Below are 11,419 nucleotides of genomic sequence, written 5' to 3' on the forward strand. Positions count from 1 at the left end.
AACAGGTCAACAAAATCATGCAGACGGAAGTCAAACCTCTTTCCTACTACGAAATGTTTGCCTTCTCCTCGGCCGCCCTGGACGATATTCTCGGCAAATACTCCAACCCAAATCCAATCAGTCTCGGAATCGGACTCGTCATTATTTTGATCTATGCAGCCATCACGCTTCTCCGGTGGAAAGATCCCGTCAACGGACAAAGCGGCGTAGGCGTTGCCGGTGTTTTGCTCATCGGTGTCACCACGGCTGCCGGATTGGGATTCTGTGCCCTGCTCGGAATCGCGTTCAATGCCGCAACAACGCAAGTGATTCCATTCCTCGCCCTTGGGCTGGGCGTGGATCACATCTTCGTACTTACCCATGCGTACGCAGAACGAGACACTAACGAACAAACCGGACAGGTCCTCAAGAAAGCTGGCCTAAGCATTCTGTTCAGCGGTGCATCGACTGCCGGATCTTTCTTCGCCGCCGCCATGATTCCAGTTCCCGCTCTTCGAGTGTTCTGCTTCCAGGGAGCGGTACTCTTGGTTTTCAATCTTGCTGCCGTGCTTTTGGTATTTCCCGCTATGGTTTCCTTAGACCTGCGGCGACGACGAGCTGGACGTGCAGATATTCTCTGTTGTTGTCTGCCAGCGCTGCCAACCACAAACCATGACGTCAAACAGCGCCAGCAACACCAACCCGCCAACGCAGACGACTCACTCATCGACTGCCCAACGAAGTCATGTCTAAGCTTCTCCATCTCCAAGTTCGCTATCAAACATTACGCTCCTTTCATTACCAAGAGTTCTATCAAAGTCCTCTCCATGTTACTGCTTACCGGAATCATTGGCGTTTCGCTGTTTGCCTCGATGAAACTACCCGACGGTTTGGAGCTGACTGACCTTGCGCCCCAAAATACCAACGAGCACAAGTTCCTCAGCGTCCAGGGCAAACTATTTGGCTTCTACAGCATGTTCGCCGTCACGCAAGGGGACTTTGAATATCCGACCAACCAAAAGCTACTACACGAATACCACGAAGCGTTCGTCCGGGTGTCCCACGTGATCAAGAACGACAACGGAGGGCTGCCGGAGTTTTGGCTGAGTCTGTTCCGCGATTGGTTAATCAACCTGCAGAAAGCGTTCGATCGAGACTACCGAGAAGGGAGAATAACGCAGGAACGATGGTTCCCGAATGCTAGCGACGATGCGATACTTGCGTACAAGCTGTTGGTACAAACCGGACACGTGGATAACCCGATCGACAAGAGCCTGGTGGCGCAGGTGCGTTTAGTGGATTCGGAGGGTGTGATCAACCCGAGAGCGTTCTACAACTATTTATCGGCCTGGGCCTGGAACGACGTACTTGCGTATGGCGCATCACAGGTAAACAATTACACTTTCGTGACTATGTAGGAAGAATATTAATCAATTCTTTGTTCTCAACAGGGAAATTTGCGCCCCGAGCCCCGAGAATGGTTCCATTCGCCGAGTGATTTTGAGTTGAAGATTCCCAAGAGTGCACCGCTGACGTACACGCAGTTGCCGTTCTACTTGCACGGACTGGGCGACACGCAAGATATCAAGTTCATGATCGGGCAGATCCGGGAGCTGAGTCGCCGATTCGAAGCGAGGGGCCTGCCCAACTATCCGTCAGGTAAAATCTGCTCCTAGTTAGCTGTAGATCAGACACTGAAGTATTTCTCTTTGATTATATTTTACAGGAATTCCATTCCTCTTCTGGGAGCAGTACATGAACCTGAGGCCATGTCTACTGAAGGCGATCGGATGTGCCCTGTTGGCAGCATTCTGCTTAGTTGCATTGCTGTTGTTGTCCGTATGGGCTTCCATCCTAATCGTGTTCAGTATAGTAACTATGCTGATCCAGCTGTTGGGAGTTATGATCCTGCTCGGAATCAACCTTTCAGCCATTCCGGCGGTAATCATGATAGCCAGCATAGGGCTGGGTGTTTGCTTCACTGTGCACGTGTCATTGGTAAGTAGATCACTGCCGTTCGGCAGTTTAACGGCGAATATGTTTTCATCAAATTAATTGAATAATTCTTGCCGTCCTCTTTCTACAGTGTCTTTAAAATCAACATACATGTTTCTAAACAATACCTTCATTCCCTTTATCGAACAGGGTTTCATCACAGCGATCGGTAATCGCGACCGACGGATCAAGCTGGCGCTGGAGCACTCACTCGCCCCGGTCATCCACGCCGTTATGACGTCCATCCTGGCCGTCCTAATGCTCTCAACCTCATCATTCGAGTTCGTCGTTCGGCACTTCTTTTGGCTGTTGCTATCCGTTCTCGTAATCGGAGCCGTCAACGGTCTGTTCTTCTTCCCGATCCTACTGAGCCTGGTAGGTCCGGGAGCAGAAATCATTCCGCTGCAGTACGCCAACCGGATATCGACGCCATCGCCACCACCGAAACGAATCAACAAAATTTCGAACAAAGCATTCATCCTGAACAACAAACGATCCTCCTCGAGGAATTGCTCGAAATCGCACCACCATCATAAGCACAACAACGTCAACGTTAACAACGAACCCTCTCTGACCACCATCACGGAGGAACCGCAGTCCTGGAAGAGCTCAGCCTCGTCCATACCGTCCATCCAGGAGAAAAGCAACCTGAACGTCAACTACGGTGGCCACCAAGCGCCCGAGCTGCAGAGTATTGTACTCCAACCGGAGGTCACTGTCGAAACGCACCACCACGGAGGTGAACACCAGAATACGAAGGTAACTGCTACTGCCAACATCAAGGTCGAACTGGTTACGCCGGGTCGGGGAGCTCCCCGGATGGTCCGAACCAGCAGCACCAGCAGCAGTAGCGGGAACAGTAGCAGTTAACAAGTTGGTAGCTTTTTAGACAATAGTATGTATGCATTTGTAAATAGAACAATTTTCTCTATAACTCTTATTACAGTACGGAATACTACAATTTATTTATTTGTTTTCCCTCCTCCAAAAAGAGAAGTATTATTTTACTACTAGGATAGCGAAAGTGCGACGCAAATTTATGTCTATTTACGCCAATACTCACTAAATACAAGTTTGAACAATGTGGCAAGTGTTAATAGCATGAAAGCGAATCGATTGTGTATTTTGTATAGCAGCTTGAAATTTGTTCCTCCCATTTTATTCGACAAGAAAGATCAAAAGAAAGCAACTACGAACTGATTAAACTAGTGTTTAGAATGACTGTAACTCGTAAGACTCGTATCTTCTACAGTATAGGAACCATGAACCAAGATAGTGTTTCATAAAAACAAAAACTCTAATCATGTAAAAAATCTAAACTATATATCTATTCAATTGCGGGTGCGATACACGAAGATGCATGCTTTAAGGCCAAATATTTTCAGTTTTATAAACGAAATTTTACTCCTATAGCTTATTTTGCCGTTAAACTGCAACAAAACTATGTATGTAAATAGATGGAAACAATCCCCATGGAAATAACAAAAAAGTATATTTTTTCCGATAAAAGATGTACTTAAGTGTATCCGTTCATCCTGTAGCATAACTACTGCGAGAACACACTTTACTTTAAAAGCACAATTAATGTATACCGAAAATGAACTAAAGACAGAAACCAAACGCATTTCATCAGCAATTATCCAATTGTTACAAAAACAAACAAAAAATAACAAAAACAAATCAAACTTCAAAAAACTATTGTTACATAATTCTGAGATTGTTTGGCTTTTACTATTTCAAAATTATTCTTTCGAAAAAAAAGTAGTAACTAATATATATCATAAAAGAAACTTAAAAATAAAATATTGAAATGTACAATGGAAGTAAAAAATCATTTTTAATCATATTTAAGGATGTTACCAATTTTGTTTGAACAACAGTAACTAAACATGCAACAATCAAAACTTAACAGTCAAAAACGATACACGAAAATCGAATGTTTTACTGTGTTACTTGTTTAGCTAGCAAACTATTACTGGTAGATCAAAAAAACGTGCAGAAAACAAAATATTTTTTAGATATAAATATAATTTTTAAATATTTTTAAAACAAATAAAGGCAAACAAACATTATTACAATAAACAGCAAACATCTTTAAGACCCATATTTATTTATTTTCTGCCCGATGCTGAGGCACAAAATTAAGGTAGTCCTAGATTTAACAAAACGAGTGAATCGATATTTTGTTTCGCTGGAAGAAAATTCGAATATATTAGGCAACATGGAAACGAGAGTACATAATCGTAATCAGAAAGAATGATATTTACTCTAAGTAGAAACACAACGGGAAACATTATGAAACGAAAAAAAAGTGTATAGACCGATACGATTTATAGTGTTGCGTTGTAAGTTGGCGGCTTTGTGTTCTGTGGGTGTGACTGCAATGATTGATTCTATCGGGTGATTTTCTTTGTTTGTAATAACACAAAGGAGGTCAGTCTCGGATAATTCAAATCATTACAGTGACTCCCACTTCATGCAAAGTACGAGTTCTAATTGAGTGATTGTGAATCGAGTACAGTAGGTAAGCAACAAAAAACGGAAAAAATCTTAACGAGTCTAGTAGGTTAATAATATTTGAGTTTTATACTATGTACGGTAACGTGTTTCCAAATAAACTGAGGAAAGTGCTGCAAAATAAATGCATGGTATTACCTATCACTAAATAAAGCCCTTCTTGTTTGGTAGTGGTCGATTTTATCACAGATCCCTTATGAGGTGCAGTGGGATAAGTGACTAGTGGGTAGGGTGTCCCAAAAAAACACTATGTTCGAAAAGTCATGGTGCTCAAGCCTCAGATTGAAGATTTTCGCATTTGGAGCATTTTTGTAGAACAACCCAAAATTCTAAAAAATAGTTTAGAGGTTCCGACAGAGCAATTTTTGAAAAAAGCTGTTTTTTCGTACTTGTTCTCACATATTGCCTAAGTTAATCGCGAACTCGACTCATCACCCAATTCAATCAACGTAGCAACACCACGCTCACAATCAACGACGCATGCGAACATCGGAACTGCTAAATCAGCAGTTATCAAAACCACCAGTTCAGCAACATCGATCGCGGCGGACCACGCGATATCCGGACCATTGCTGCTAGGCGCTAGGTCAGCACATTTAGGGACCAAGTCAGGGCTCTTTGTATCTAGCAAGTAAGAGACTGAATCAATATAGTTTTTATTCTCGATACGAACAGTCGAGTGGCGCAGTCGGAAGCAATCTTTTTTAAAAACCCAAATTCCCGTCAAAATGTTTTAACTGGCGCAGTGCGGTAGGATACCGTAAAAGTGTTAAGTGAGTTTTTCCGGGTTGAAACCCTTTCCGCGAGTGTACATCGTTGAATTGTGTTAAACTTCGAAACACGACGGGAACCAGCGTTACCCCAGGAGGCAGAATAGCATCCACCACGATCGGCGACGAGCGAACATCGTAGCAGATTTCCACCCACCAACGGTTAGCGAAGAGCGCATATCGGAGCGAGCCAATAAATCGTAAGTAATAGCGTTTAAGTTAATTCTAAGTTTAAAATTGTTAATTCATAGTGTTAACAAATAATAATCGAAATCTAACAGTGTTAAAAAGTGTTATCGAAGTGAATAGTGATTAGTTAGGATGGCACATTTGGATAACAGGCGTGATTGAATTGCAGCGGAGAATGAAGCTCTGCAAGAGCAGTTGGCTAACGCCGCCGCCCAAATTGAAGAGCAGGGAAGACAGTTGCTTATTATGCAAGATCAAATCGCTGATGAGCAAAGACAAATTAATGAAAGGGATCGAGAAATCGCCCTACTGCAACAACAGCCGATTCCTGTTGTACCGAATAACGATATTGATTCAATTTTGAAACAGATGCAGAGTCCACAGATTATTAGGGACATGCCATGTTTTACGGGAGATCCAGTGAAACTGAACACTTTTATTAAGGCCGTTGATAGGTTGATGCCAACCTTAGAAAGGGCTAGAGGCACCGCAGTTTTCGATGTATGGATGCAATCCATCCGTGCAAAGATAACACAAGAGGCTGATGCAGTGTTGGAGTTGTATGGGACTGATACCGAATGGGACGATATCAAAAACACTCTGATGACGCATTTTGGCGATAAGCGAGATGAAATTTCGCTTACACGCGATTTGTTTAAATTAACTCAAACTAATTGCGTACAAGAATTTTATGGAAATGTTTCACATGCAGTTTCTTTACTAGTGAACTTATTAAATCTAAATGAACCCAATCCAGTAGTAGTGTCAGCAAAGAAAATTTTCTATCAAGAACTAGGTTTAAAGGTTTTCCTCTCCGGGCTTAAAGAACCACTAGGACCTATCATTCGTGCTCAATCCCCAAAAACACTGAAAGAAGCTCTGAGGCTTTGCCTAGAAGAAGGAAACTACAACTATGTGAAAAATCATCTTAGGGCACCTCCACCACCTCCAGTTCCTGCCAAACCATCCTACAATATTCCTAAACCATTACAGTTTCCTACGTCGAATCAACTACGACTACTTCAATATCCAAACCATTCCAATTTCCGTATCTTCAAAATCAAAGACCACCTCTATCTAACCACCAAATAAAACCATTCACATATCCACAGCAACAAAACCATTCAATTTTTCCCCACAATAAGACCAATGCAGTTTCCACAACAGCAAAGGCCATTCCAATTTCATCCACCCCAACGTTCATTCCAGTTTGGTCAACAACCACCCAGACAATTCCCCTCAAATCCTAACTTTCCAAAGCAACCGAAACCCACACCAATGGAAATTGATCACTCAATTAGATCCAATCAAGTGAATTACTTAAACCGCCCAAATTATCATCTTGAAGAATATCTAGAACCAAATGCCATTTATGATGAATATTATCCTTACCAAATGTATGACGTATCTGAACATCCTGAATATGTTGAGATGAATAATTACACAGATAATAACAATGAAACTCCTGAAGCTGATAACCTTGATAGTGACAAATCTGTTTCAGTAGATGATCTAAATTTTCGGGAGCGAGTGGAAGGCGACTTAACGACTTAAATAACTTTATTCCTTATGTAGAAATGGATACTACTAAAGGTTTGTTAAAATTTCTCATAGACACAGGCGCTAATAAAAACTATGTTAGCCCTAAACACGTAAATCTTGAAAAATGTAGATTCACTGATCCAGCAAAAGTTCATAACATAAACGGTACCCATAATATTAATCAAATCGTCGAATTTAATCCTTTCTTTAAAATTCCCAACACTGAAAAAATGAAGTTTTATGTCTTCGATTTCCATCCCTTTTTTGACGGATTAATTGGGTATGAATCCTTACAACTTCTAAAGGCAGACATTCTTACTTCAACTAATGAAATAAGATTGCCTCACGGAATAATAAAAATGAAGCGCAGATACCCAGATGTAAAATCAGTTTATCTGAACGCGCACGAATCCAAACCAGTCAATCTCCCTACGCGAGTTAACGGAGACTTTTTTCTGGAAAACGATTTGGTAGTTGCACCAAATGTGATTATTCACTCTGGACTTTATTCAACTAAAAACGAAAACGTTCAGGTATTAATCACGAATTACTCGAACGAAAGCAAAAGAATTGATTTAGATGAGAATATTATTCGTCCTCAAATCAATAATTTTGAAACAAGAACACCATTTGAAGAAGCATCGAAACCTAGTATCAGTGAAAAATTACTAAAGCAGTTGAGAATCGACCATCTCAATCCAGATGAACGTGAAAAACTTCTGCAGGTGATAACAAAACATGAAAATGTATTTTTTATGAAAGGCACACATCTGTCGTTTACCAGTGCTATTAAACATTCCATTAAAACAAAAGATGATTTGCCGGTACATGCCAAATCATATCGCTATCCTTTTTGCCATAAAGAGGAAATCCAGCGACAAATTTCTGAACTTCTCGATCAAGGGATAATTCAACATTCGATAAGCCCTTGGACGTCTCCTGTATGGATCGTCCCAAAAAAATTGGACGCATCAGGTGAAAAGAAGTGGCGGCTAGTCATAGACTACCGCAAATTAAACGAAAAAACCATTGACGATCGGTACCATATACCGAATATAACAGACGTCCTCGATAAATTAGGACGCTGCATGTATTTTACCACATTAGACTTGGCATCTGGTTTTCACCAGGTCGAAGTGGAAGAGAAAGACATTCCAAAAACAGCCTTTAGTGTCGAAAATGGGCACTATGAATTTTTGAGAATGCCTTTCGGTTTAAAGAACGCCCCATCAACTTTTCAACGGGTGATGGATAATGTTCTGCGAGAGCACATTGGTGTCACATGCCTCGTTTACATGGATGACATAATAGTTTTTTCAACTAGTCTAACTCAGCATATTGACAATTTATCAAAAATCTTCGCCACTTTAGAAAAGCACAATCTGAAAATCCAACTGGATAAGAGCGAGTTCCTACAACGGGAAGTTGCATTCTTGGGTCATGTTGTAACTTCAGAAGGTGTAAACCCTAATCCGGACAAAATTGCAACTATTCGAAATTGGCCAATACCGCAAAATGAGAAAGAACTCCGAGGTTTTCTAGGCATCCTAGGATATTACCGGAAATTCATTCGAGATTTTGCCAAAATAGCAAAGCCATTAACAAATTGTCTAAGAAAAGGAGAAACAATTACTCATTCAAAGGAATTTGTAGCAGCCTTTGAACGATGTAAACAGATTCTATCGGGAAGTGATATTCTCCAATATCCCGACCTATCTAAACCATTTCTTTTGACGACGGACGCTTCAAACTTCGCCATTGGAGCAGTTCTTTCGCAAGGTCCTGTAGGAAGCGATAAACCAATAGCGTTTGCTTCTAGAACATTGAATAAGTCGGAGGAAAAATACTCCGCAATTGAAAAAGAATTTTTAGCGGTAGTGTGGGCATGTAAATATTTTCGGCCATACCTTTATGGACGTAAATTTGTTTTATACACTGACCACAAGCCCCTAACTTATGGTTTGAATTTGAAGGACACCAATAATAGATTAGTTCATTGGCGTCTTTCACTTAGCGAGTTCGAATATGAGATAAAATACCGACCCGGGAAACAAAACACCGTAGCCGATAGTTTATCACGTATTCGCAACGAACTAAATATTAATGAAGAAGTCTCATCTGACGACATGAGCGCACACTCAGCAGACACAGATGACTCTGAGTTCATTAAATGCACAGAGCTACCCCTTAATTATTTCCATAACCAAATAATCCTTAAAGTAGGTCCTGATGAACCTGATACATACGAGCAGATATTTCCCCGAGTTTTTCGCCGAACAATAACTAAGTTGGTATTTGGCGTCCCCACTATCATACGAATATTCAAAGATCATATGGATTTGAGAAGGACAAACTGTATCCTTTGTCCTGAAAATTTAATGAATACAATACAAATAGTATATAAAAATTATTTCAGTAGATGCAAATCATATAAAATCTTATTAACACAGAAAATACTAATTGATCTTAAAACACCTGAAGAACAAAGCCACATCATATCCAATACACACGAAACAGCTCACCGAGGTATTTGGGAAAATAAGCAGCAGATTTCGAAACGTTTCTATTTTCCTAAAATGAAGTATAAAATTCAGCAATTTATTAAAATATGTGAAGTATGTAATGTCAACAAGTATGACAGACATCCATATAAAATTCGTCTAGGATGTACGCCTAATTCTAAAAAACCATTCGAAATCATACATATTGACGTGTTCATTTCCGAATCCCTTCGATTTTTATCAGTAATAGACAAGTTCTCAAGATTTGGAATATTGATCCCAATTAAATCCAGAACCATAACCGATATGAGGAAAGGCATACTTAAACTATTTTCTATCTACGGAACACCAGGCCTTATTGTATGTATGCGATAACGAACCCGCTTTAAAATCCGCTGAAATTAGAGGACTAACGAATAACCTAAATGTTCAGATGCATTTCGTACCCGCAAACCATAGTGAGAGCAATGGATTAGTCGAAAGATTTCACTCCACGTTGGCTGAAATCTTCCGATCGATGCATTAAATCTCAATACGCTGATCTTACTAACAAAGAAATCTTCCTTATAGCTTGTACTTTGTACAACAATACGATTCACACAGCCACCGGTTTTAAACCGCGAGAGATATTTTTTGGGTTAAAAGACGGACACGAAAGGCCTCTTAACATTGATTTGATGCTAGAAGAGAAAAACAAATTCTACGACGAAGTAATTTTGGCAAATGAAAAAACACAGAACAAAAATTTAGATTACCATAATAAACATCGAGAAGAACATCCTCATATCGAAGAAAATAAAACCATATTCAAAAGAATACAAGGTATCAAACGTAAAACAAAGAGAAAATATCTACCGATCAGAGCATCAGAAGATAAAGGAAGAGTAATTATTGATGCCTCTGGACGGGAGATACATAAAGAAAACGTGAAACGAAACTAATGCTATTTTTATTTTAGGAGGACACAATGGACAATACACGGCATATTTCATCTACATTTCTAAAATCCACACTCATCATCCTTTCATTACCACTCCTTCTTCATGCGCAAATAATCCAAATCCACGATATCACCAACAACGCAGGAGCCTTGATTCTTCAAAGGGGGGAGGGAAGAGTTATTACTGGATATAATAGATTACTACATACTATCGATTTTACACAGTTTGAAATATCTTTGTCATTCATTGAAAATGTTATAAGCCAATTCCAAAATAGTACAAGTGACTTTTCAGAAATTATCAAAATCAAGATTAGGGAAATAAAATTTCTTCTGAATACACTTCATATGAAACCTAGTAGAAACAAACGTTCCATTAATATGTTAGGAAGCGCGATTAAATTTGTTACCGGAAATTTAGATTCCGAAGATTTGCATATAATTAACTCAAAACTTGACGATTTAAGGAAAACAGGAAATAGCCTCATCAAGCAAAATAACAGACAAATTAGTATAAATTCCAAGTTCGAAAACAGAATCAATTTGATGCACCATGAAATTAAAAATCAACAAAATGTACTTCGTAAAATTATAGGTCGAGACGATTACATTGTAACAGAAAATCAGAAAATTTTAACTATTTTCCAGTTAGATACTTTCTTTGAAACATTAAAATCAATTGAATATTCATTGATGTTTGCTAAAACAAATATTGTGAGTAACTTAATTCTTTCACCTAATGAAATGGAAACTATAGCACAGGAGATCAGAAAACAAGGATTAAAAGTGCATGACCTAGACGAGACCAGCAATTACCTGACGACAACTGTTCTTTACAAAGGTTCTACCCTCATCATCAGTGTCAACATTCCGCAGCTACTACAAACGAAATTCAACAGAGTTATTATCGAGCCATTACCTCTCGGCAACCGAACAATCAAACTAAAGTATAAAACAGCTTTTGTCAACCGAGACGAAATCATGGC

At 39.7% G+C, this 11,419-nt stretch overlaps 1 protein-coding gene across 1 annotated transcript in view; it reads left to right on the forward strand.

The window, feature by feature from the left end:
* Positions 1-4,644, forward strand: part of LOC134223630 (protein patched) — a 102,307-nt gene extending 97,663 nt beyond the window's left edge. Inside the window, exons 4-7 of the mRNA XM_062702819.1 lie at positions 6-1,367; positions 1,431-1,638; positions 1,706-1,977; positions 2,125-4,644. Coding sequence (XP_062558803.1) covers positions 6-1,367; positions 1,431-1,638; positions 1,706-1,977; positions 2,125-2,844 — 2,562 coding nt within the window. The 3' untranslated portion in view covers positions 2,845-4,644. The remainder of the gene's footprint in view (positions 1-5; positions 1,368-1,430; positions 1,639-1,705; positions 1,978-2,124) is intronic.
* Positions 4,645-11,419: the final 6,775 nt, after the last annotated feature.

Source organism: Armigeres subalbatus, chromosome 3 (assembly GCF_024139115.2).
Source record: "Armigeres subalbatus isolate Guangzhou_Male chromosome 3, GZ_Asu_2, whole genome shotgun sequence".
Classification (NCBI taxonomy): Eukaryota; Metazoa; Arthropoda; class Insecta; order Diptera; family Culicidae; genus Armigeres; species Armigeres subalbatus.